This window comes from Aspergillus welwitschiae (genome assembly GCF_003344945.1).
Source record: "Aspergillus welwitschiae strain CBS 139.54b unplaced genomic scaffold BDQ94scaffold_25, whole genome shotgun sequence".
NCBI lineage: Eukaryota > Fungi > Ascomycota > Eurotiomycetes > Eurotiales > Aspergillaceae > Aspergillus > Aspergillus welwitschiae.
Window position 1 is genome coordinate 16,407 of NW_020798719.1, and position 22,968 is coordinate 39,374.

The 22,968-nt window shown below is 51.5% G+C and overlaps 11 protein-coding genes across 11 annotated transcripts; 5 read left to right on the forward strand and 6 right to left on the reverse strand.

Moving 5' to 3' along the window:
- Positions 1-2: 2 nt before the first annotated feature.
- On the reverse strand, positions 3-1,253 carry BDQ94DRAFT_61910 (uncharacterized protein). The gene is made up of 2 exons (XM_026776183.1): positions 1,157-1,253; positions 3-1,100 (listed from the first exon to the last, which is right to left on the reverse strand). The coding sequence occupies exons 1-2, from the start codon at positions 1,192-1,194 to the stop codon at positions 104-106; spliced, it is 1,035 nt and encodes a 344-aa protein (XP_026624130.1). The 5' UTR covers positions 1,195-1,253; the 3' UTR covers positions 3-103.
- Positions 1,254-2,859: 1,606 nt separating this feature from the next.
- BDQ94DRAFT_147481 (uncharacterized protein) lies at positions 2,860-4,655 on the forward strand. Its single transcript, XM_026767026.1, has 2 exons — positions 2,860-3,433; positions 3,530-4,655. Exons 1-2 carry the CDS (start codon positions 3,033-3,035, stop codon positions 4,644-4,646), a joined length of 1,518 nt encoding a protein of 505 aa, XP_026624131.1. The 5' UTR covers positions 2,860-3,032; the 3' UTR covers positions 4,647-4,655.
- Positions 4,656-4,912: 257 nt separating this feature from the next.
- On the reverse strand, positions 4,913-5,307 carry BDQ94DRAFT_61934 (uncharacterized protein). The gene has a single exon (XM_026776184.1). The coding sequence runs from the start codon at positions 5,210-5,212 to the stop codon at positions 4,961-4,963; it is 252 nt and encodes an 83-aa protein (XP_026624132.1). The 5' UTR covers positions 5,213-5,307; the 3' UTR covers positions 4,913-4,960.
- An 8-nt stretch (positions 5,308-5,315) lies between these two features.
- BDQ94DRAFT_147483 (urease accessory protein UreD) lies at positions 5,316-7,010 on the reverse strand. The gene has a single exon (XM_026767027.1). It carries the CDS (start codon positions 6,564-6,566, stop codon positions 5,496-5,498), a length of 1,071 nt encoding a protein of 356 aa, XP_026624133.1. The 5' UTR covers positions 6,567-7,010; the 3' UTR covers positions 5,316-5,495.
- Positions 7,011-7,776: 766 nt separating this feature from the next.
- Positions 7,777-11,496, forward strand: BDQ94DRAFT_172229 (cohesin subunit IRR1; the record flags this gene model as incomplete). The annotated part of the gene is made up of 2 exons (XM_026771920.1): positions 7,777-8,278; positions 8,345-11,496. 2 exons carry the CDS (start codon positions 7,777-7,779, stop codon positions 11,494-11,496), a joined length of 3,654 nt encoding a protein of 1,217 aa, XP_026624134.1.
- An 82-nt stretch (positions 11,497-11,578) lies between these two features.
- On the forward strand, positions 11,579-11,970 carry BDQ94DRAFT_61939 (uncharacterized protein). The gene has a single exon (XM_026776185.1). It carries the CDS (start codon positions 11,660-11,662, stop codon positions 11,867-11,869), a length of 210 nt encoding a protein of 69 aa, XP_026624135.1. The 5' UTR covers positions 11,579-11,659; the 3' UTR covers positions 11,870-11,970.
- Positions 11,971-12,814: 844 nt separating this feature from the next.
- BDQ94DRAFT_61942 (karyopherin alpha) lies at positions 12,815-15,232 on the reverse strand. Its single transcript, XM_026776186.1, has 3 exons — positions 14,808-15,232; positions 14,009-14,518; positions 12,815-13,949 (listed from the first exon to the last, which is right to left on the reverse strand). The coding sequence occupies exons 1-3, from the start codon at positions 15,039-15,041 to the stop codon at positions 13,047-13,049; spliced, it is 1,647 nt and encodes a 548-aa protein (XP_026624136.1). The 5' UTR covers positions 15,042-15,232; the 3' UTR covers positions 12,815-13,046.
- A 205-nt stretch (positions 15,233-15,437) lies between these two features.
- BDQ94DRAFT_61946 (telomere-binding alpha subunit central domain protein) lies at positions 15,438-18,002 on the forward strand. Its single transcript, XM_026776187.1, has 4 exons — positions 15,438-16,014; positions 16,072-16,981; positions 17,047-17,410; positions 17,497-18,002. The coding sequence occupies exons 1-4, from the start codon at positions 15,745-15,747 to the stop codon at positions 17,786-17,788; spliced, it is 1,836 nt and encodes a 611-aa protein (XP_026624137.1). The 5' UTR covers positions 15,438-15,744; the 3' UTR covers positions 17,789-18,002.
- A 40-nt stretch (positions 18,003-18,042) lies between these two features.
- Positions 18,043-20,183, reverse strand: BDQ94DRAFT_147493 (CCCH zinc finger protein). The gene is made up of 4 exons (XM_026767028.1): positions 19,867-20,183; positions 19,662-19,805; positions 19,267-19,603; positions 18,043-19,182 (listed from the first exon to the last, which is right to left on the reverse strand). Exons 1-4 carry the CDS (start codon positions 19,939-19,941, stop codon positions 18,368-18,370), a joined length of 1,371 nt encoding a protein of 456 aa, XP_026624138.1. The 5' UTR covers positions 19,942-20,183; the 3' UTR covers positions 18,043-18,367.
- Positions 20,184-20,362: 179 nt separating this feature from the next.
- On the forward strand, positions 20,363-21,627 carry BDQ94DRAFT_61956 (putative translocon-associated protein, alpha subunit). Its single transcript, XM_026776188.1, has 3 exons — positions 20,363-20,600; positions 20,675-21,105; positions 21,163-21,627. The coding sequence occupies exons 1-3, from the start codon at positions 20,529-20,531 to the stop codon at positions 21,446-21,448; spliced, it is 789 nt and encodes a 262-aa protein (XP_026624139.1). The 5' UTR covers positions 20,363-20,528; the 3' UTR covers positions 21,449-21,627.
- Positions 21,628-21,725: 98 nt separating this feature from the next.
- BDQ94DRAFT_61969 (DNA 5'-adenosine monophosphate hydrolase) lies at positions 21,726-22,809 on the reverse strand. The gene is made up of 2 exons (XM_026776189.1): positions 22,654-22,809; positions 21,726-22,564 (listed from the first exon to the last, which is right to left on the reverse strand). Exons 1-2 carry the CDS (start codon positions 22,754-22,756, stop codon positions 21,807-21,809), a joined length of 861 nt encoding a protein of 286 aa, XP_026624140.1. The 5' UTR covers positions 22,757-22,809; the 3' UTR covers positions 21,726-21,806.
- Between the last annotated feature and the right edge of the window lie 159 nt (positions 22,810-22,968).

The window sequence follows — 22,968 nt, forward strand, 5'->3', positions numbered from 1 at the left end:
TCCTTCTATGGGTATTGGTAGTTATTATCTACAACAATGCAACCTCCATCTATACCTAATACTTGCCCAACACAGCCTCCGGATAGATAAACAGAGAGATGAATTACTGCCCCCTCCTCTTCTCAGCCATCAACCTCCGATACTCCTCGACAATATTCCTCCTCTCGCTTGCCAACTCCTCTCTGCGTCTCAAACTCGTCGCTCCACCAGCAGCAGGCACATTCGCAACATCGACCTTCGCCCCTCCGCGCACCTTAAACACCTCCCTCGGCTTCGTCAACTGCGGCGGCGCCTGCACCACATCCAACGGACTAATCTGTTTATTCATCCGTTCCTTCTTCAACTTCGCCCACGGATCCGCCTCCACCTTGGCCTGCTGCTGTTGCTGCAACCCCTTCTTCTTCGCCTTCCGCTTGCCCCCCTCCACCTCCCACTCCTTCCACAGCCGCAACTGTTCATCCATCTCCTCTTCGCGCTCTTCCCGCTCCGCCGCCTCCTTCTCTAATATCTCCGCCTCCTCCTTCCGCCATTGCGATTGCAGCCGTCGTAGGTGCTTCTCGTGCTTCGTCACCCGCGTTTCGCGGATCTTGGGCACATCTGTTGCGGACGGTTTCGCGCTGCGGGACATGTGGGAGAGGGGCATTTCGCGATCGACGCGCGCCGCGAAGTCGGAGAGCTTTTCGCCGGGAAGGATTTGGGGTTTTACTGCCTTTCCTTCGGCTTGCGAGGTTTCAGTGGTGGATGTAGTAGTGGTGGTCGCGGCCTTCCTCTTCTTGTTGTTCTTGTTGTTTGTTTGAGGAGTGACATCTTCGTCGGAGTCTGATGAGTCGGAATCTTGGTGTTTACGTTTCTTCTTTTGTGCGCCGTTCTGTTGCTTTTGCTGGAGTTGTAGCAAGTGGCGGAATGCGCGCGGAGTGTCGTCGGCCCATTCTGAGTTGGATTTGGATTTGGCTTTGCGTTCCCCAATGGCTTGTTTTGTGGGCTTGGCTGGTGGTTGTTGTTTGCCTTTGCCGCCTTTGCCTCCTTTGCCTTTGGTGGATTTGGAGGGATCGCGGACGGGAAGGGGTTTGGCGATTACGTTGGGGGGGAGATTGTAGGTGCTGTTGTAGTGGTTGGTTAGAAGGTTATCGTTGTTTATGATGGGTAGAAGACTTACTTGGCATCCTTCTCGCGACGCTTGTGTTTGTGAGGCATTGTGGTGGCTGTATATGTGGATTGTTGTTGTAGATGGTATCGGTGTTGGTGAGATCGAGTTGAAACTTTTTTTGAGTTTCCTTTTCGGGTGGGCGGCGTATCTTATCGCCGCTGATAAGGATGGAATCTTAATACAATCTATATCTATCTACGGAATACATTGGAGACTTGGTGGTTCAGGTTTGAGTCTGGTTGTTTCTACATGGTATCACTGTGTATACTGGCTGTCAGACAAATTGCTTCGCGGTATTTTCATTTATTCCTAGTGAGTGTTTGGTTTGGTGAAAAGGATCAAGGATGGTATAGTAGCCCTGCGATATATGTTGGTCCCTTCATAAGGCTAGCCTAGAATATATATTTCGGCCTATTAAACAGTACTAATCGACAGCATAGGGCAGAACTACTGTACTAGTACATGAACCCGACCATAAAAGGGACAATAGCAAATAAATAAAATCGTTAATATATTTCTATTAATCACTGACCCAATTAGTATTTCTAAGCATTCAACCACCAGGCTGAGGAGTGTAATCCGTACATCCGAAATGCAAGCTAGCCTGACCTCCTCTCGGATATAGACCACCAGTTAAAATGCGATGCAACGCTGGCCTACACTGTACTAACCTGAAGCCACACAACACACTGTCATTCGACATTCCTTAATGTCTCATACAATACTATAAGTGACCTCCGGTTCTGGTCTATCATCCTAGCAACAACCAGTGTTAACCCTGCCGTGTATGGAGTAGTAGTAATGTGTTGGACCGACTAGCTTTTCTAGTACCACTCACACTCTTGTTGTTCTGCACCGCTGCAGGCAGCCTGCAACCTGCAGTTACGGTTAGTGCGAGAAGTCTGGTCCGGCACTAATCAATTCCCCGATCACCTCATGCTTGCTCTCTGGATAAGTCGGCACCATAGAATGTCGTCCAAAGGTTCCATCCACATCCGCTGCTGTTCCGCGGGATTTTATTTTTATTTTTTCGCCCCGCCCCTGTACGTTGTGTCTCACGGTGGTGGCCGTGTCACTTTTCTGATGATCCTTGAGGGGGACGTGTTAGGCAACCACCTGGTCTTTTTGGTTCTTGCCTTATAGTGATTAATTACTACTAAAATGCTTGTGATGATGAAGAGGTAAGACGGGAAGACCCTTGAAACTAGTAACTAACTCTAAGATGTCCGGCATAAGCACTATTACTCAGTAGGAACAAGACTTCTTAGGCTGGATGAAGGGTAGTTTGAACGGGCCAATAATCAGGGCCAGTGCCGCACATGGGCGTGTTGGCTCGTACCCGACTTGTCCTGGCTTGACAGAAGGATTGTCGTATATTTCTACAGGATTAACATCCATGGATGGGGGAAAACGGTTAGCCAGCTACCGCCTGTGTACGGACAGGTCTGAACGAATCCCGAGTGTGGTCATCAGCACGCAGAGAGAGAGAGAGAGGGAAAAATGAGGGTGGGTGACATGGTTGATCGGTGAATATCAAAATTAAATATGACTGTGACAACCAATTTACCTTTGAGAGTGGAGATCGCTTCACCCTCACATCCTTCATCCTTTCCCGGGGCCCTGCGGCAACTCGGCTGCAACTGATGGAACCCACTGCACTTCCCTTCCCCCCCCCCTCCAGGGCACTTTCCCCCCATTGAATGAGTGAATCATGGGACGACCGTTGGTGGTCCGGGCAGCTTCTCGCTCGATTTATCGGAATTTGCCTGACCCTCGATGTAATATAAACCATAAACCATCCCCATCTTCCCCTACTACTACTGCCCTCTTTCCTCCCTTTCGGTTCCTGACTAGCAGTGAGTGAGTGAGTGAGTGGACAAGCAGTATGGCCTCTTCGTCTCCCTCGGCCTACCCTCATTCCACCTTCCCCAATCATGACGATAAAAGTCAATTGGACCGGTTTCCACTAGACAAGGATTTGGAGACGAGTACTGCCCTCAATGACTTGGCCTACGATGCTGATGTAGAAGCATCGCAATTGTACGCGCCAAAGCGACCACGATCGGGGGGCATGCGGGGAATCGTCTCTCTTATCGCCGCCTACTTATCGCCGCGGGAGAACAAAAAGAAGCATCACCGCCAGCCCGCCGACGCTCGCCCATTGCTCGCCTCCGCCAACAACGCCACTCCCACTGCCGCCTGGCATTCCTCCTCGCGACAATATCAAAGACTCAAATCACTATCGCAGTGCTTGTGTTACCCTCTTCTGGGACTCCTCGTCATGCTGTGAGTCGAGTTCCCCACCCACCCACCCACCCACCTTCCCTTCACCTCTTCCCCTAATGGGTGAGTGTTGCCGTCAACTCACCTCCAGCGTTTTAGGGGCGTCGTCCAGTTCATCTCCATCGCCTGCAGCATCGCTGTCTCCTTCTTCCCCGACGAATTCGACCGCGCCATCGAGCGGTGGCGTCATAACGATCAGCGATCCCCATCCGCGGACATACTGCATTGGCCAACAGACATCTCCAGAGATATCGTCCCCGTGGCATGCCACTCTCACAATGACTACTGGCGCCCCGTGCCGTTGTTCTCTGCCCTGCAGGCTGGTTGTACCGGCGTGGAGGCCGATGTGTGGCTCGTCGATAATGAGCTCTACGTCGGCCATACCATGTCTGCGCTGACGCCCCAACGAACCCTGCGCAACTTGTACATCAATCCGCTGCTGCGCATTCTCGAACAGCAAAACCCCATCACAGACCTCCACCCTCAGCGCGACAGTCCGCCGCAAGGGGTCTTCGACATGGATCCCTCGCAAACCCTAATCCTACTAATCGACTTTAAAACCGACGGTCAAGAAACCTGGAACTACGTGCATGCACAGCTTGCCCCGCTTCGCGAGCGCGGCTATCTTTCCTTCTTCAACGGCACCGACATCATTCCGGGCCCCATAACCGTTGTCGGCACCGGCAATACCCCCTTCAACCTAGTCACGGCCAACACTACCCACCGCGATATCTTCTTCGACGCACCACTCAACAAACTTGTCGACGACAATATCACCAACGAGGACTACGACAACGACGACGACGTCTCCCTCCCCAACGCGCCCGGAGGCGTACAAGACACAGGGATAGCCACCCGCGCCACCAAGAATGTCGGTCAAGGCCTCTCCGGCATTTCCGACGCAGAAATCGGCACCGACACCTTTGATTGGACCAATAGCTACTACGCCTCCGTCTCCTTCAAGAAATCCATCGGCATGCCCTGGTCCTTCCGGCTCTCCCAGCGCCAAGTCGATCAGATCCGCGCCCAGATCCGCGCCGCTCATCGCCGCGGCCTTAAAGTCCGCTACTGGGGCGTACCCGCCTGGCCACGGAGTCTGCGCAACCATCTCTGGAGCTTACTCGTCCGCGAAGGTGTTGATTATCTGAACGTGGATGATCTGCGCAGCGCTACTCGTCAGGATTGGCGGCCTAGAATCTCGGATTGGTGGAGTTGATTGTAAATAGTTCTTTTCTCTTTCTTTCTTTCTTTCCTTTTTTTTTTTTTTTTTTTTTTTTTTTGTTTTGATAGCTACGATAGTCTATCGAACGTTTCAGGTCTTATCCCTTACAAGAGGCTATGAACTGCATTCAAAGACAGGACTATTGCAAGGCGATATCTCTATCGATTAGTGAGCCCTGAATAACAACTTTCCGTAACAATTTTCTTTTTTCTTTTCTTTTTTTTTCTTTTCTTTTTTTTTTTTTTTTTTTTTTTTTTTTTTTTTTTTTTTACTTTTCTCACATACATCGCATGCAATGATCCCCCACGCTATTCACCTGGTGTGATGCATGATCTTCTACTTCTAGACGATGATGGCGACAGATAAAGATGGCGTTTATTGGTTTTGTTTTTTGCTAGGTAGATACCCACATGATGGCTTTGGGTCATTTTTCTTTTTGAGGAGGTCTGGTTTAGGTTTTTGCTACTAGTTGTTGTTGAGGGGAGATCTGGGGGTTGATTGGTTGGTTTACTAGATAGCTGCGGCAGTACTACTACAGAGTAGATGATGCTGACTGGCATTAGATAAGAGAAGAACAACTTCTGAACATCTTTGGTACGATCTGAGCTGATGATTTCTATAAAGTCTCCGTGGATGGATTACTTTGGACTGCAATCTCTTGGTGGCCAAAAATAACTGTTTGATTGAAACATGTCTGTTTCGGGGGATGCGTGATCCGGGTATCATCTATCTATCAAGATAGTAAAAAAAAGCAGGAAAAGATAACTGGCTAGTCCCTCCCGAGGGACGAGCAAAAAAGACGTAGTATGTATGAGAGATGAGGTACCTATGTGGACAGGTAGATCACATACAAAACAACGCCTCCTCGCCGAACTCGCGTAACACCGTGCCCTCCTCGCGCAGAATCCCACCCAGCCAATCCTTGGCCGTTGCAAATTCCTTCGCGCCAAATTTCACCAGCACAAACCCGGCACGCACCCGTGCTGCCGTAAATGTCACCTGAGAATCATAGTTGGGCGTGGACTCCATGGCGGCCGGCGCCGAGGAGGCCCAATTCCGTGCGCCAATCCTCGGCAGCGAGGTAAACCGGTCCATGATGAAAGACGCAAGCTTCTCAAAGACCGGCCCGTAGAGAATCATAGTCCCCACGACCCCATGCGGTCGGGTACGCTCCCGTAACAGATCACTACGGTCGCATGCGCCCGCTCCGTTGGCAAGAAGGGCCACGTCAACCTCGTCATCGAGAATGAGCGAGTCTCGGAGCAGCAGCTTCTTCTTTGGTAGTGCTCCCTTCCCGTCTGTTGTGGTAGTCCATACCTCGTTCTTGCCTCGCCATAGATGGAAGTCCCAGCTCTCACCACGGGACGTCCGGCCCTCTGTTACCCAGTCGAGAATGCAGAGACTGCTCTTGTTCAGACCGTCGACGGTGAACGTCTGGACTTGCTCGTAGCGGCTGTCTTTGTATGGTACAGCTGGGTCTGGCAGATAGCAGAGGGCAGCACCCTCGCCGACGTGGACATCTAATGTTTGCCGACTTTTGTCGGAGAGGGAGTGTTTGAGAGTGCTGCGGTGGCCCTTCATGCTGGTGGGCTCAGTTTTGAAAATCTTGGTGCTCCCTTGTGGTGTTGTCACGACCATGCGGGTGTGAGCTTCGAGGGTAATGGAGACAGAGATGTGGTCGCCTGGTAGCAGGCCTCCGCCGTATGTGAGAAGGTAGAGGTGAACGGGGTTGGAAGGACATTTTGAGAGGGCGGAGTTCTGCGGAACGAAGCCGGGGACCCGAGTGAGGAGTTTGAGAGGATATTTATAGGTGAGGGTCGTAAGGGAAGGATTTGATGGAGGGAGGAGGGAGAGAACCACCTTGCCATGACCAGGCTTTGCGATGGAGGACTCAAAGGGAGACTTTATCGGCATGGTTGCAGATTTTTTGTGAGGTACATGAACAACTAAGAAGTAGAAGAACAAGAAGAAGGAAGATAGCGAGGGAGGAAGAGAGAGGAATTGAAGGTGGATATTTTATGGGTGGAGGAAGAAGGAAAAGAGCGAGACGAAGACGGAATGCTTGGCTTTTAACCGCATGGTCGAGCAGTTGCTCATCGCGGCGTGAGAGGAGAACCAGATGATGAAATGGAGCTGGGGGTGACGATGTTTGCTTTCCCCAGGTCCGGGCCAGACGTTGGGGGGGGGGAAGGGGAGGGAAGGAGTGGACTATCGTCAGGCAAAAGGAACAGCTGATGGGCTGTGCTACTGCGCGGAGAGAAGATCGAGGATCGCCAGACTTCAATGGCGTCGCAAGAATCAGCAACGAGGCGGGGTCTTGATGGAGATGACTGGAATTTGATGGTCTGGCACTTCTTGGCCCTTCAATCGCGTCTTTTTTAGGAAGTCGCGATGGAGCCCCCCGTGGTTTCCATTACGGCATCGATTACTTCCTCCTCCGCACTTCCCGCTTTGGGGCTTGCGCCAGGGCTAGGGTTGGTCCCGTCACCTGGTCACCTGCCCGCCAGTGCCAAGCGTGCACCTTCCCTCTTTAGGAGTAGCTCGGTAATCATCTTTTTTATTCTTTTCCGCCTGTCAGTTTACACCCTCCGTACAAAAGTCACGGGTCTGGATTGTGTATTATTGAGAAGCGGAGTTTGTCGCCTGAGGCTGCCACGTCTGCTGGCTCCCCGTCATCGCCAGGCACCAAAGCGCGTCGTCCGTCAACGAGCCAAAGTCAAGATCCCCAAAGTCCCTCCTCCGTCGTCCCATCTCCCCCCCCCCTCCCTCTCTCCTCCCCGTATCGCTTGGGTCCCGCTCCCGACTTCCGCATGTCCTCAATTGCTTCCTCTTGGAATTGATTCATCCTTTTTTTTACGATTCTTCCCCGCCCGCTGTCCGCGTGTTGCAACGTGCCTTGAACGCGCGCGCAAATCCCGGATAGACATTGGGAAACCCCCAACATCGCGTTTGACGGCTCCCGTTTCATCTCTATCTTTGGCGAATCACCCACCCCCACGTCCAAGTACGCTCTACGCCCTGCAAAATCTCCAGAGGATCTTCTTACAATCAACTCCGTTGGATTCCGACTGACCGTTGTTCCGACTTACAGTGATATAATATCTCTCCCCGACAGACAGACAACATGGAAGCCGAATCGCCCCTCTCAACACCCCAGCCGGATCACACCCAGAGTGATGCCTCCCCGTCAACAGACAGGAGGAAATCGGGTCGCGTGACACGAAAACCAGAACTGTATTCCCAGAGCTATGGCGCCAGCAATGGTGCGACCGCAGGCGGGGCTAAACGCAAGCGCACCACGACTGGCGATGATAACGATGATGACAATGAACTAAGCAACGAGGACGCGTCCGAGTCAGACAGCGATGAGCCCGGCGACGAAGATCCCGACGAAGAGGAACTGCGCGAGAAGAAGCGGGCGGCGCGCAAAGCAGCCGCCAAGAAGCAGTCGTCCGCATCCAAATCAAAGCCCAAGTCCCGTACCGCGAAGAAACCCAAGGTCGCTGGCAACGGTCTGCCTAGTCGCCTGGCCCTACGGCCCGCTGCCAATGGAAAGAAACCGGTTTCGCGTCCCAGACAGATGAAAGCGCGCCTCACCATGGCTGCGCGCGAGGGTGGTCTCTATGGTAGGTGGTTGACCCCAATTTATCCCTTGGCGTAAGTGCTCTGGCTGACATGGATATCTCTACTAGCGGAGGTCTTTGGCAAGGGACGAACCGTCGAAACAGTTGCGGCGGAATGGCTTACGCATTATCAAGAAGAGCAACAGGAGGCAGTGTGCGACATGGTTAACTTCATGCTGAAATGCTCGGGAACTGATCTGGAAGTGACGACGGTTGATATTGAAAATGTCGACCACGCCCCGCACCGTGTGTCTGATTTGGCAACGCAGTACCAAGAACTAGGAATTTCCGAGTACCCTTTGATCTCCAAGTCCAGGAAACTGAGGTCTTTCCACCCCGTTTTGGAGAGTTTTATCATGACCCTGATCCAAACCCTGCACCACTCGTCCGTGCTATACAACGATCCGAATCTATTCGAAAACATCCAAGTTTGGATCTCGTCCCTGTCCTCTTCTGGGTGCCGGCCGTTCAGACATACCGCTACCGTCGTCTCCCTGGCCACGATGAACGCTTTCTGTGATATTGCGCGGGAGGTCAACACCACGGTCTCCACGTCCCGCAAACAGCTGGAAAGTGAGAAGAAAAAGCGGTCAGTGAACAAGGGCCGAGCCGAAGCCATTGAGACAGCGATCGAGGAGGGTGAAAAGAAGCTGGAAATGATCGACGACTACCTGAAAGATGGTGTGAACGTCGTCTTTGTCCATCGCTACCGGGATATTGACCCCGCCATCCGCGCCGAGTGCCTGGCAGCGTTGGGACGCTGGATGCGCACCTACCGCGAGTATTTCTTCGAGGGCCAGTTTCTCCGTTATTTCGGCTGGAACCTGTCTGACGCCGCGGGCCAATCTCGTGCAGTGGTGGTTGAGCAGCTCAAGTCCCTCTATGAAATCAAAGACAACATGGCAGGCCTTCGGTCGTTTACGGAGCGTTTTCGCCAGCGGCTGGTGGAGATGGCGGCCCACGATGCAGAGATCACCGTGCGCACTTCTGCCATCGAGCTGCTTGACCTGATCCGCGATGCTGGATTGATCGAACCGGCTGATGTGGATACAGTCGGCAAACTCGTCTTCGACTCCGAACCCCGGATTCGCAAAGCGGCTGGTCGCTTCTTTGTTGCGAATGTCGAGGATGTGTTCGATTCCACGATGGAAGAGATGGCAGAGGAGGCTAGCGAGATCTTCGGTGACGAAGATGAGGACGATTTCGAGTCACCAAAGCGCTCTTGGATCAAGTTCAAGTGCTTAGCGGACATTCTCCAAGCTTACGACGATCTCGAGAATGAAAGCGCCGAGGAACCCGTGGCGCCACGAGATGCGCTTTCGGGTGCTCCGATGGACACACGTTTCGTCCTTGCTACGGAGGCCATCTATCCCCATCTCACCGACCTTGCTCACTGGCAGTCTTTGGCAGGTTACCTTCTCTATGACCATTCCCAGATCCCGGAGGAACCCAGTGAGGATGATACTGCTGCCGTGGTCCGGAAATCGTACAAGATGCAAGAGGGCCAGGAAGTGATCCTTCTGGAAGTACTATGCTGCGCAGTTAAGCTGCGCGTCCTTGAGATTGCCAAGTCAGACATTGATAAGAGGGGCCGAAAAGTGAAGGCATTGACCGACAAGATCCCAGAACTGCAGGAGGAGATCTCGCACAGCCTGGCGCAGATAATTCCGCAGCTGCTAAACAAATACGGCTCCGTACCGGAGGCGGCATTTGCTGTCTTGAGGCTTGAACATCTGGTCGACCTGGAGAAGATCGAGGATATTCAAAAGGACGCGACAGCTTATACCTCGTTGTTGAACGACATAAACAAGCAGTTCCTAACCCATTCAGACCAGGATGTCCTGGCTGAGGCCAGCGTTGCGTTCATCCATGCAAAGAGCTCCGATGATATGCGTGAGGCGCTCGAGGGCAAAATTCAGGAGTTATGGGACAACATGGTAGAGACTCTGAGTACTCTGTCACAAAAGGAGGACGTGTCAAAGGGAGGCTCGATATCTCCCGCTACATTGAACGAACTCGTCAACACAGCGATCCGGATATCTAACCTTGCCAGTGTAACTGACTGTACGCATGTCTTGGAAAGCATGCCCTCTGGTCGATCAAAGGGTAAGCGCGCAGGCGTTTCTGAAGCACCTTTCAACGCTCTTGTGCATTTGGTGAAACGGGGGCTGCGCGACCCGGAGGACGATGAGGATCTGGCCAAGGCAGAAAGTGAACTGGTTACCAACAGCATCCGGACGCTTCTGTTCTACTTCATGTGGAAGGTGCAGACATTAACCACGGCCCTGAATGCAGGGAAGGCATCGTTTAATACGGCATACTTCGAGGCTCTGACCAAGGGCCGTGAGATCTTCATCACAACACTTGTTGCTATCATGAAGCAGCGCTTGGGATTGGATGACATCCGGTTCTGCGCGGCCACGACGCTCCTAGACCTTCAGACCCTGTTCGGCACCCTTCGCCATGCTGGACTGAGTGCGGCCAATGACGAGGATGTGATCCTCCAGACTCAAAGCCTTGTTCAAGAAATTGGGCGTGAGCCAAAGACGCTCATCGCCAGGATACATTCCATAGCAGAACGCACGTATGCGAGAAAGATACGAGTTCCCATAAGGGCTGCCGACGACGACGGGCTATCCGACGAAGACATCCGGAAAGCACCCCAGGATGAAGACGACGAAGAGTCTGAACCAGAAGAAATCCTGGATGACGAGCGCCTCCGATCGAGCATTATTGCGGAACAGCGCTTGTGCGAACTGACCGGAAAAATCGTCCTCGCCATCGTCGGTCGCATTATCGACGCTACCGGATCAGACAGTGGAGCATTAACGAAGAAACTGCTCAAGAACAGGTCCCAGCTGGGTCGAAACTACCGTGAAGTCCTCGCCTATCTCGGAGACCGCAAGCCCAGCAGGAGCACAGCAACACGAGCCGCTCCCCCACGAAGTAAACAACAATCGGCGCAAAGCAAAACCCAGAATGGTGCCGGCGCCAGCAAGCGAGCAGGAGACCTTAAATCCGCCGAACGGATAGACGACGAAGAAGAGGACGAAGATGAGAACGACGCTGAAGAGGAATCCCATCACGAAGATGACGAGGAAGAGGATCTACGAGCCCGTGGCCTTCTCGAAGAGGAGAACATCGACCAAGACAATGTCGAGGAGGAAGAGGATGAGGATGACAATCCAGATCCAGATGAAGACGAAGTTATGGGTGATTAGATTTATCCTTATTTTTATCGTATCATTCATGTCTTGTCTACTCCATTTGATATCTTCTTTTCGGACGAAAATTTTACTAGGGAAAGGCACACGCAATGTCAGGGTGTCAATTTGCTATGCTAGGCCCATTTGTATCTTTTCTATTCGATTGTGATTCGGTGTGATGATTTTTTATATCTTCTTCTTTTCGATTCTCCCTCCTGTCCTTTCAATTCCATATGCTGGGTCTTATTTTTTTCTTTTATTTCTTTTCCTACTACCCCCCGGCTTTCCCTCTTGCTGTTACTACTATGTAGCCTGGCCTGATATCACTACTCCTCGTTTCTTGATTTACATCTGTCTCCATTACACCCGCCTTTTCTCCAGACAATGAAGGATTATTTGCAGACTGTACCTTTCTCTCCAATCTCCGTAGATTGTCGACCTAAGTTTAATTTACGCTCTACGGACTTTTTCCTTCCTTCCTTCTATCATTTTTCCTCGAACAAAAAGTATTACTTCAGTCAGTCGTGTCACCTGTATTCCAGTGGTACCATTCCCTTACTGTATTATTGAGTACAATTTGACTTGTGTGTCTATCTATCTCTTAGGGTATCACATTTCGGATGCGGACTGGATTTATTCAAAGGGATGAGTGACAAGGGGTTTGGAATCATTTGACTGGCTGGACTGATAAGTATAGAGCGACTAATCAAGTGTATATATAGACTATTTTGTTTCAGGGAGTTGACTACTTGGAAGTTCCAAAAAAGTTTTGGATACTCGTAAAAAGACGTAAGCGTGGTGAAAAGAAAATTGTCAATTTTAAGGGCTAGGTCTACTATCCATCATGGCTGGTCTGTTGGATCTCGTTGAGTTATACTAGGTTTGTTCCTGTATCTCTAAGGAAACCAAACCACATCCAGAGACAGAGCCAGTTGCCTGCATATGCCGACACCAACGCCTAGTAGTATTCCTTTATTTTTGTCTCTCTAGGCGGAAGGGGACGGAGAGCACCTAGGCCCGCAAAACAAATCACAACCGAAGGGAACATCCAGAGGAAATGAACAAGAATGAGACCGAAATAAAACAAATACGCCTGTGTATGAGGGATGCTACGGGGTGGTACCAGAGTGATGGGCACGTATAAAAAGGGATACATGATGGTGAATCTTTATCGTTCGTGATGGTCAAAACAGAGGGGGAGAAATCATGATACGGGAAGGGAAAAGGGAAATGGGGGAGGGGGAGGACAGAAGGGGGTAAGAATGTGGAAACCTGGGAGGGCAAAACAAGAAAGGGTCTGAAGAGACTGCGAAGTTACTCCAACAAGGATGGCGAGAAGCCACATTAGACACCGCTGTTCTTGAGTCACGAGAAGCCTGGAAAAATTAGGTGAATATCCCGTCCCAGGGCCTCCACGAACTCGAGGTTGAGGGTCCACATGGCGGCGTGGTAACCGCCAGGTGTAGATCTAGCGAGGAAGTAGAATCGAAATAGATGGGTGCAGATCTCTCATGTGGGTCATGGTTTCATTGCCAGTAAAATGCGTGTCAATTTTGTTTCTTCTTTTACATATCCATGGAGTCACCACCATTGGCGAAGTTGAATCCGCCCTGCTGTTGCGTGGTGCCGAGGGCGAATCCAGTCTGGGTCTGCTGAGGAGCAACCTCATCAATGTCACCAGCCTCGTCCTCATCAGAGAAGTACTTCTCGATGATGTTGTATGCCTTCATGTAGATCTCCTCGTTGGCGTTGTTCTGGCAGTCATGGATCTTCTCCATACCACCGGCCTCTTCGATGAACAGAGCGTAGCGGTTGACGTTGGCCTCAGACTGGCCAGCCTCCTTGTCCATCTCGCCGACCTTGAGGATGTTCTCCAGACCATCCAGAGCAACCTGGATGATCTTGTTGTCAGGGCAAGCAAGAAGGTCGCACAGGGGCTTGATGCATCCCTGGGACACGAGGTAGCGGATCTGGTCAGGCTTCTGCAGACCACCGGAGGTGGCGTTGGAGATGGCCCAGCAGGCCTCCTTACGCGTCTTGAAGTCACCGTTCGCCAGCAGGTTGATCAAGGGAGGGATGATGCCGGCGTCGACGACAGCCTGGATCTGGCTGGAGTTACCGGCAGTGATGTTGGAGATGGTCCAGCACGCCTCCTTACGGATACCGTCCTTGGTGGAGCTCAGCAGAGCGAGGAGGGCGGGAAGAGCACCGCAGTTGATGATGACCTGGGTCTGGACGTCGTCACCAGTGACGATGTTACCGACCGACCGGAGAGCGGGGGTCTGGACCGAGGTCGAGGCGTGCATGAGGAGCTCGACGAGACGGCGAGGGATGCCGGCCTCGATGACAGCCTGAATCTTGTCGTTGGCGCCATCAGACAGGTAGGAGATGGCCCAGCAAGCATCGATCAGGACTTCATCATCAAGCATGTAGATGAGCTTAGCAAGGACAGGAAGAGCGGGGGCAATCTTTGAAATCCAATGTTAGTGACAAAAGCTCGTTAGGATGAGCAGATAGGATGACATACAGTGTTCCAATCAGGCTGAGGCGTCTTGCCGCGGCAGAAGTTGCTCAGGGTCCAGGTAGCGTTGCGCAGCATGCTCAGCTTCCGGCCATCGTTGATGAGGTTCAGCAGAGGACGCAGAGCACCGGCGTTGAGAACGAAGTCACGGCATTGAGGGCTGTCACCCGCAATGTTACCAAGGGCCCAGACGGCCTGCTCACGAACATCGGGTTCAGGGCTGCTCAGGAGTTCGCAGAAGATCGGTACAGCACCAGCCTCGATAACGACCTGGGTCTGTTGGGCGGAACCAGAGGCAATGTTGGTCAAAGCCCAAGCAGCTTCGAACTGAACAAGAGTGTGGGGGGATCGGAGGAATTCAACGAAGCGGCTCACGACACCGGTCTCGATGACACGCTCAATGGGGGGGTTGCGCTCCTTGGAGAGCAATTTCCTGAACTTGGTGGTGGCTTGGATCTGCTGGTCGATCTGATCGGAGAAGACGCCCTTAACCATCTCGGGGAGCTCCACATTAAGCTAGAAAACCATCCATTAGCTATTTTGCACAGTAATGAATACATCTTGGCTGAGCGCGAAGGGAGTCTTGATGATGCTGGTCGTGTGCTTGTCCAGTCAGAGCCGAATGAGGGCTCGCCCGGCGGCAAAGCGGTGAAAAGCTCTCGCTGGGACGCATCTGGACAAGCAAGAGCGACCAGAAAGAAAGATTCGAAAACGGGGAGCCGATGGGCCCAGCTCCCGGTCGGGAAAGGAACAAAGAGATCGAACAATGAGATACAAACAAAAAAGAAATGCAGGAACCGCATACCTCACTCTCGATGGCGCTGGCCTCATCATCACTCTCGGCAGCTACGCCGCCGCCCACGCCAATGCCGCCATCGCGGGTCTGGATACCTCTCCTCTTGGCCAAATTCTCATCTCTCTTCTGCTTTCTGATCTCAACCTGTTGTTCCTCACGACGACGACGAAGCTCGTCAGGCCGGAACTGATTCCGGGCCTTGAACTGAGTGCGACGATGTTCGGGGATGTAGCGCTCGGCCATGGTTGCTTGGGACACAGAGGGGTGAAAACAAAGCGCACCACAACCGGGTGGATTAGCTTAAGAGATGAGGAGAGAAAAAGAGTGGGGGGAAAGAAGAAGGTGAGATAGATAGCAAGATGTGGGAGATGGGAATCCCAGCGAGCTAAATAAGGGGATAGAGAAAGAGGCTAGACAAAGGAAGAAAGGACAAGCGCAAAGCTGAGATGGTAGAAGGAGGGGAAAAAAGTGTTGATGCTCTTCGGAGGTGGGATTGCCCAGTCACGGGACGCCGCTGATTTGCTGTTTTCGTCCAGCTCCGCCCGCAAGCGCCACTTCCGCCTAAGCGAAGTTGGCGCGGACTTGTCTCTTTCTTTTTCCTTTCAACGCCTCTGCGTGTTTCTCTAATCTATTCTGTATCAGACTCATCGAGAAACCTTCTGACGCTGTTCTGGAAAAAGCTGTCTTGCTAGCCATTTCTAATTCGGGCCTTTCTGGTGGATGCATTGTTTACGTGTATTACTACTAATTGCTCCACCTGGTCCCGCGTCGATCTATTCGCGGTTCGATCAACAATACTACTTCTAGTAATTTCTCTATCTATATCAATAGCCAAGGAGGTCCGAACTCACGGCGTCTCAATCTTACATTGGATGCATTAGATGCATCAGGCTCTGTTCTACCGTGGCATCACTATGCATTGTGCGACATAACGTAATTTTACACCATGTCAGGCGGCTATGCCTCCCGGTTCGTGGATGTGTCCACCGCACTCTCTACGCAGGGCAAAGTAAGTGTCATTGGCGTCGTAGTCGACGTCTTCGGCGGAATATGGAAGTCTAGAGGCTCGTCCAGCTGTATTACCTTCACCATCAAGGACTCAGGTCTTGACAACGGACATACATGGGACGGGTTGAAAATCAAATATTTCAAAGACAATGAGAGCCATTTACCTCCCGTCCAACTACGCGACGTGATCCTGATACGAGATCTGTGGGTTCGTGAGGCAAGACTTGACCCCTTCCTCGGTGACAGACTGACGCTTTGACTGCAGATAAGGAACTTCAAAGGAGACCCGTTGGGAGTCGCTGCCCAGGACAGAGAAGTACCATGGGCAATCTTTCGCCTGGACCCGGATCCCACGTCTAGCCCTGCGCCCCTTTGTGGCCCTACGCACTTTGAGCCATCTCCTTCAGAGAAGATACATGCTTTGAATTTGTTGAATAGCCTCACTGCAGTCGATGGTTTTCGCAAAGCTCCAGCACAAGATACTCCACGTGGCTCCTATATTGTCCAAGCTGCAATTCCAAATTCCAAACCTTACCCGCACAAGAGGCTCTCTCTTGTCAAGGATATTGTAGAGCGAAATTATGTTGACCTCGTGGGGCAAATTGTCAAGGTATATACCAACGACAGTGAAAAGGTCGTCCTCTATTTCACCGATTACACGGCCAACGATGGTCTCGAAGACCGCCAAATAAACGATGCCGGTGACAATGACTTTGGCACTGAAGGAGATATCTACGGTTACCAAAAACGACCCAAGAAGAAATGGACAGGACCAGTTGGACGGATGACCCTCACAATCACACTCTGGGAACCCCATGCATCCTATGCGCGCCAACATCTGAAGGATAACGATCTCATCCAGCTATACAACGTGCATGTCAAGCGCAGTCGCATCAATGGGATATTAGAAGCCAGTATCCACACAAACCGCACGAATCCAAATTCAGTCAATGTACACACCCTGGATCGTCGCAAAGACACGTTTGTCGAACAATTTCTGCAGCGTAAGACGGAATACTGGAAAGCGAATCCTCGGAAGCGGGAACTCGAAAACGAAGGCCAGCAGGTTTCGAAGAAAAGCACCAAGAAACAGCGAAAGAAAGCCGAAAAGGTGGAAGAAGGCCAAGTTCCCATAACAGCAGCAAGCAGCAAGCGATATGCGCCAAATGAAAACAGTAAGTCATGCCGTCTTAGTAATAACCACTGGGGCATCTTACAGTTGATTGACAGTCTATGATAGTCATAGCAGGCAGCCCGTCCGTCCCTACAATGTCCCTGGAAGCGATCCTTTCCAACAAACTTCATGACAACATCTCATATGACAACATACAGTACCGCTTCCCCTTTCAAGACTTCTGCTACCGAACCACAGTCCGCGTGGTCGATTTCTTCCCCCCACGACTGGAAGACTTCTCCGTCCCCGAAGACTCCTCGGGTGAGGGTACCTCTCAGAGAGATCCCGATCGTTTCATTAGATGGGAATGGCGCTTCTGTCTGCTCGTGGAGAGCGTCCCTCCTCCACCCGCAGGTCAAGCGAAAGAACAGATGAGGTTGTTTGTAGCTGGCCCAAATGCAGAGTATCTATTAGGGCTGACTGCAGTTGAGTAAGTCATCTCGGCTCCCTCACATATCGACACTAAGATCGCCGTGAGATCGATTATCTAACCATAACTCTTCCTATGTCCATTAGTCTGAGACAAAACCAAACCGATCTGAAAGAACTCCGAGAAAAGCTCTTCATCTTATGGGGCGACCTCGAGGAGCGCAAAAGAGCGGCCCTACACGATGGCAAACAGGACCTCGGCCCAGTTTCATGCAGGCCTTTCAATTGCTGCATTCAAGAGTATGGTGTTCTTTGCAGACATCGTCCTGATACTGAGAACACCAACACTAATAATGAAGATGATGAGAATGGCTGTAGCCATGATGACTGCTTTGGATGGGAGAGGCGCTTTTCTATGTTCCTTACTACTATTTCCTAATACATTGTTGCAAAACGGCTTCTGGGAATATGTGATGTTGTCTGCTTTTGTATACATAGGGGATTTTGTTTTGCTTTTGGCGCCATGGTCATCGGAGGACTCGAGTCTTGGGGACACTTGTATACAAATTTGAAAGATTTCTGCTCCCGACCATGCGGTGATGCACAGCAACAGTATACACTGAATGATTATAAGAAATCAGAGTCTGAAGATGGTATTATTATCGATAAAGTAAGATATAGAATGACTTGGATATCGAAAGCGGCTAAGAGACCGGCAAAAGTGTCATATTGATAGCAATCTCACAGATTAAGTAACGAAGCTAGGGATATTCATCAATATATGTACCATACGCGAGGGAGTGGAAAACCAAAAGTAGGAAGCACGCCAGCAAACAGGAATATCGATGTTAATGGGCCAGAAACTTGTGAAGAAAGTCCAATCTCATCTGCGCGAAGTCATTACAAAGGCCAAAGGAAAACACAACTTTTGTGGCTAGAGCAATGCAGGTTCTGTCTCGCGCTGCAAACTTGAAAAGAGGTAATGGCGTTCGCTTCCCCAACTATTATATCCATAATATTAGACCTTATTTAATTTAACGATATTGGTGTCGATGCCATGGGCGGCAGGATCAAATCGACAATTCGAACCCCAGTAACAGTCCCTTTTCCCGGGTTCTGCATGAGGGCATCGATGCCCATATGTACATTCCGGATCATCGCATTCTAATCCGTATCGGCAGGGGGTCATGCGGGCGATGGCGGACAAGATTGAAAGTTCATTTTTGGTCAACTTGCGCGAGTGGTCGTGCTGACAGTTATCAACTGTACATTCTCCTAGAAGGTAATGAAGGTTGCATAATTTCAGTTTCTTGAGGCGGTTCAGTTCTTCTCGTGGTATGCTTTTAAAGTCAACTCGGTCTACACGTTGACCGTACTTGTTTCGTTCAACGATCTTGGGCCGTGCGGGTGTAGCTGATTTCGACTGTACCACTTGGAACTCTCCAGGGCTTGACGGCCTTGCAGACGTGGAAGACAGCGATGTACTGGCGTTTGTTGACGTGCTGGTCGAGGTTCGTGACAGTGGCACTGCGCCTGGTTTCGGTGATGGGGTGAGAGCGGGAGGAGGTTTGGACGCCACTGCGGCTTTCCATGGGGCCCAGACAGGTGTTATTTTTGTATTTCGGAGAATTTCCGGAAACTGTGAGACTCTGTACGCGGCCTTGATTTTGGCTAGGTCCTTTTCAAAGGTGACGCCCTCGATCAAGGTTACTCTTCCTACAAGGTCAATGTCTTCCATTATATCCACCAAAATCTGGGCATATGCACTGGTGTCGGCGCATCCTAAGAAGATTTGATGACAGTGACAGTTATATAGGTTGACCCTGAAGGCCTCTGAAGACGGCGAGCAGTAGGTCAGCGCATCGTTGTAAGTTGAATACCAATGTAAGTGCTTTGGACAAGAGCCTTGATGCGTACCTGCGATCTTATCATGTGCGTTGTCCAGTCCAGTATCCACAAGGTCAAATAGTGGATGGCCATTGTTGAAGCCCCTAGCAAAGCCCTCGACTGATGATGGGTCGGTGCTAATGACGCCTCGGACACACATCTCACTCAGGCCCTTTAAGTTGACGTACATCCTTGCGATTATCTTTGGAGCATCAAGGCCTGGGAAATTGCTGGCAACATAGTCTTTTAGGGCGACAGCAAGCTTCTTGGCTGCAATCTTTCCACCTTCTTCTCCCTTTTGTAAAAATTCATCTCTGAAGATGATGCCAGTTCCATCTAGTAGCACAACTATGAAGGGCTCGCGGTCCTAAAAGCGGACGAGCATCGTTAGCACAGACCAGGCTGCGGAACTATAAAGGTCCCACCATTATGGCCTTGATCCTCGCGATATGCTGCATTAACTCCATTTCATGAAGCTGGATATCACGATTAAACCGCGTTTCACGTTCATGATCGAGTTTCTCTTGCTGGAAGGCTGCCTCCAACTCTGTCACACGCTGCAAAAGTTCCTAGGTGCAGGGAGTGTAACGTCAACATGGAGCACTTGATACTGTGATGCTGAGCGGCTACCTCGATTAGGATATTCTTATCTTGTTCTATAGAAGCCAGCTGTTTATATCGCTCGAGATACTCCGGCGCTGTCATGATGAACTAGATAAGGTTCGAGCACTAAGGGACTTAGAGGAGGGAAGTGAGAGAGCGATCTTGGGAAGCTCAAGGCTATAGAAGCACCGAGAATGGGGAGGGTGATGGTTGGCGGCAGAGACGGCGGCAATCGAGATTATGGAGCCAAAAAGAATAGTAGATTGGGCAGACTGCGGGGAGTCAATACTATCGGGACCGAGTTTACTGTACAATCACGAAGAGAGTGCAAGATCTACAGAGACAGGTGAACTGGGCTGGCACAAGCCTAGAGCAAGTCACCATCAAAACAGCCGCATGAGGCGCCAACCAGTCACGAGCCGCCGGCCGGGGAGAACTGGGGCTGAGTCAGCCCGCCGCATGGGGAACCATCCCAGCCAACCTGAGGCAGTATTGAGGCTACGTGGAGAAATTGCCAGTTCCCCTTCTCTTTCTTACTGCTTCTCCTCTCCCACTTACTTACTTCTCTCTTCCTTTCCATCCACCTCTGGTCCGATCGCCTCTTCGATCTTTCTCTTCTCCACCCTTCTCCCCCTCCCTCCTCACCCTCACCCTTTCTCTTCTCGTCCTCAATTCCCGGTTCATTCACAATGGGTCGCTTTGGTTTCTTGTCCCTGGCTCTCCTTTCTGTCCAGGCCTTGATTGGCGGCAGTCTCGCGGCGGTACGTTCCCTCTCGCGTGACTCCCATCGTCCCACTGTCAATTGAGTTGCTGACGCGATGTCGCATGTTACTAGGATGCTGCTGAGAAGGAGGATCTCCCTGAAACCCAATTGCTTTCTGTCACGGCCCACGCCTCCTTCCCTGCCTCCGAGATCTTTGGTGTCAAGCTTGTCAATGGCTACCCGACCGAGGCGCTGATCACTTTCGCCAATGAGGAGGAATCTCCCGTGACTGTGAACTTCATTGGTGGTTCCTTGTCGGCAGTTGAAGGAGAAAGCAGCCAGATTGTTCGCAACCTGACTGCGCACCGTTACAGCGTTGAGATCCCGGCCGGTCAGCAGGAGAGCGTCAGCTACAGCTTCGCTACCGAAATGCACCCCCAGGATTTGCTGCTCACCCTCGCTTCCGTCATCTCTGATACCGATGGCAACCTCTTCACTCTCTACGCCTACAACGGCACTGTCAGCGTTGTTGAGCCGGAGACCAGCATCTTTGACCCTCAGATGTAAGGCACTTTCCTCGCAGCTCGCCGATAAGGCCAAGCTAACCCTATTGTTACTAGCCTCTTCCTGTACTTCTTCCTCCTGGCTTGCTTCTCTGGCGTCGTCTACTTCTTCTACACCGTCTGGATCGCTCCCTACTTCCCCCAGAAGCGCCGCGCTGGAAAGGGCCCCGAGTACAAGAAGTCCGCTGGTATCTCCAAGAAGGAGGCCCCCGTTGAGGCTCCCAGCAGCCCTGCTGTCTCGTCTGCCACTACCTACAACGCCGAGTGGATCCCCGCTCACCACATCAACCGTCCTGAGGCCAGGAAGGTCAAGGGTAGCGCCAAGGCTAAGAACCGTGCCTAAATGGCCCTTGCAGTGCTGAGTCGATGGGTGATCTGTGAGGAGATATTGGGAAGGGCTTGGAGTCGGAGGGAACCTTGGTTGGTTCTCTCAGCGACTCTGGAGTAAGGCTAGCGGACTTGGGAAAGGGTCACTGAAAATGTGGCCCACCAGGAGTTATTGCTGCCTTGGATTTGCGTGTACATTTACTTCAAATTGATATTTATAATCGGAGCTCACGCAATCAGCCAAGGGGGACTGCATGGTCGGTTCCCCGCATCACTCCATCAAGTATCAATTGAAGCTCAAGAAGAAATGGCAGAACGTGCCTCTAGCCCCCTTTCGCTTATACCGTCCTGCATCATGCGGGTAGTCATGCGCCTCACAGCTTTCTCCATGCATCAAACTCCTCCTTTAAATGTAGCTTCAACTCGGCGAATTTGTTCCCAAATTTCTTCCCACAGCGCCAACAGACAAAATCCCTGCGCAGGTAGCCTTGTTCATCGGGATGCCTCCGCACATCATCCGGCGCCAGTGGGAAATCATCAATATTGACGAAAAACGGTGTAGAAAAGCTATTGTAATGTTTCCTATGCTTGAGACGATCGCTGAACCGATCCACGGAGATAACGTGCACATGCAAGTGATTCATGGAGGGATGCGCATGAATTCCACACATGATCTCTTGCTCCCAGTTCCTCCCCGGCGGCAGCTCCTCCAGCGGTGGTTCTACATTCAGGGCCTCCTGTCTTTCCTTATCCTGCGCCGAGTATTTCCCATGTATTCGTCTGAGCTCACCAGCCGCGAGTTTGCGGAGCTTCTGCGTTTCCCTTTTCACTTTTGCCAGGAAGTCGGCGTCCTCGAAGGCTTCGAATGGATGGAGGCGCGTTTTCTGAGGATCTCGTGGGAGAAGTAGGAGGTGGAGGGTTGCCTTGGGGAACATGTCGTGAATGACGACGAAATCATCGTCGTAGTATACTACTACGTTGGAGGGGAAGGTTTCTGGTTTCGCGATGTAGACGCCTAGGCCGTCTCGGGGGCCACCGATGGCTCGCCTTTTCGAGGTAGTAGGAGTGTGTTTGGAGGTGCTAGGATCGCCATGTTTGGGATGTTTAGGTTTCGGAGCAAGTAGTTCTGTAACTGAGATAGGAATAATCAGTTAGTGGTTCCTGCGTCTGGTATGCAAGGGGAGGGAGAGGGGTGAATCGGTGTTTGTGTTCGGAGCGTACAGGCGTCTCTTTTCGCTGGCTTGGGCGGTGGCTGCTGCGCTTCTGCGGGCGCGACATCCTGTTCTGTGGGGCTGTCGAGCTCCAGAGTTGGAGAGTCAGCCATCGTAGTAATGATTCTAGCTGACGAGCACAGCGAGTGACCGGTGCAGAGCTGTTATGGGTGAGATTCAGAGCTCTTACGTATGATGCGGAGAGGCCGAAGCCATGCGATGCGATCAGCGGCGACTCCCCGCAGCCCTACCCAAAAGATCAAAGCGGCCTAGTGCGGGACAAGCCAACCGCGGAATCGTCTCAGAAACTCCCGCTGCTTCTTTT

Coding starts and splice junctions, on each gene's coding strand:
- BDQ94DRAFT_61910 (XM_026776183.1), bottom strand. CDS start 1,194: ATGCCTCACAAACACAAGCGTCGCGAGAAGGATGCCAA. Junction 1,101..1,156: donor CGTCGCGAGAAGGATGCCAA/GTAAGTCTTCTA, acceptor CCACTACAACAG/CACCTACAATCTCCCCCCCA.
- BDQ94DRAFT_147481 (XM_026767026.1), top strand. CDS start 3,033: ATGGCCTCTTCGTCTCCCTCGGCCTACCCTCATTCCACCTTCCCCAAT. Junction 3,434..3,529: donor CTGGGACTCCTCGTCATGCT/GTGAGTCGAGTT, acceptor CCAGCGTTTTAG/GGGCGTCGTCCAGTTCATCT.
- BDQ94DRAFT_61934 (XM_026776184.1), bottom strand. CDS start 5,212: ATGCCAGTCAGCATCATCTACTCTGTAGTAGTACTGCCGCAGCTATCT.
- BDQ94DRAFT_147483 (XM_026767027.1), bottom strand. CDS start 6,566: ATGCCGATAAAGTCTCCCTTTGAGTCCTCCATCGCAAAGCCTGGTCAT.
- BDQ94DRAFT_61939 (XM_026776185.1), top strand. CDS start 11,660: ATGATTTTTTATATCTTCTTCTTTTCGATTCTCCCTCCTGTCCTTTCA.
- BDQ94DRAFT_61942 (XM_026776186.1), bottom strand. CDS start 15,041: ATGGCCGAGCGCTACATCCCCGAACATCGTCGCACTCAGTTCAAGGCC. Junction 14,519..14,807: donor CCAGCGCCATCGAGAGTGAG/GTATGCGGTTCC, acceptor ATGGTTTTCTAG/CTTAATGTGGAGCTCCCCGA. Junction 13,950..14,008: donor CTCAGCCTGATTGGAACACT/GTATGTCATCCT, acceptor TGGATTTCAAAG/ATTGCCCCCGCTCTTCCTGT.
- BDQ94DRAFT_61946 (XM_026776187.1), top strand. CDS start 15,745: ATGTCAGGCGGCTATGCCTCCCGGTTCGTGGATGTGTCCACCGCACTC. Junction 16,015..16,071: donor TCCTGATACGAGATCTGTGG/GTTCGTGAGGCA, acceptor CTTTGACTGCAG/ATAAGGAACTTCAAAGGAGA. Junction 17,411..17,496: donor TTAGGGCTGACTGCAGTTGA/GTAAGTCATCTC, acceptor TATGTCCATTAG/TCTGAGACAAAACCAAACCG.
- BDQ94DRAFT_147493 (XM_026767028.1), bottom strand. CDS start 19,941: ATGACAGCGCCGGAGTATCTCGAGCGATATAAACAGCTGGCTTCTATA. Junction 19,806..19,866: donor ATAAGAATATCCTAATCGAG/GTAGCCGCTCAG, acceptor CCCTGCACCTAG/GAACTTTTGCAGCGTGTGAC. Junction 19,604..19,661: donor CGAGGATCAAGGCCATAATG/GTGGGACCTTTA, acceptor GTCCGCTTTTAG/GACCGCGAGCCCTTCATAGT.
- BDQ94DRAFT_61956 (XM_026776188.1), top strand. CDS start 20,529: ATGGGTCGCTTTGGTTTCTTGTCCCTGGCTCTCCTTTCTGTCCAGGCC. Junction 20,601..20,674: donor TTGGCGGCAGTCTCGCGGCG/GTACGTTCCCTC, acceptor GCATGTTACTAG/GATGCTGCTGAGAAGGAGGA. Junction 21,106..21,162: donor AGCATCTTTGACCCTCAGAT/GTAAGGCACTTT, acceptor TATTGTTACTAG/CCTCTTCCTGTACTTCTTCC.
- BDQ94DRAFT_61969 (XM_026776189.1), bottom strand. CDS start 22,756: ATGGCTGACTCTCCAACTCTGGAGCTCGACAGCCCCACAGAACAGGAT. Junction 22,565..22,653: donor GCCAGCGAAAAGAGACGCCT/GTACGCTCCGAA, acceptor TTCCTATCTCAG/TTACAGAACTACTTGCTCCG.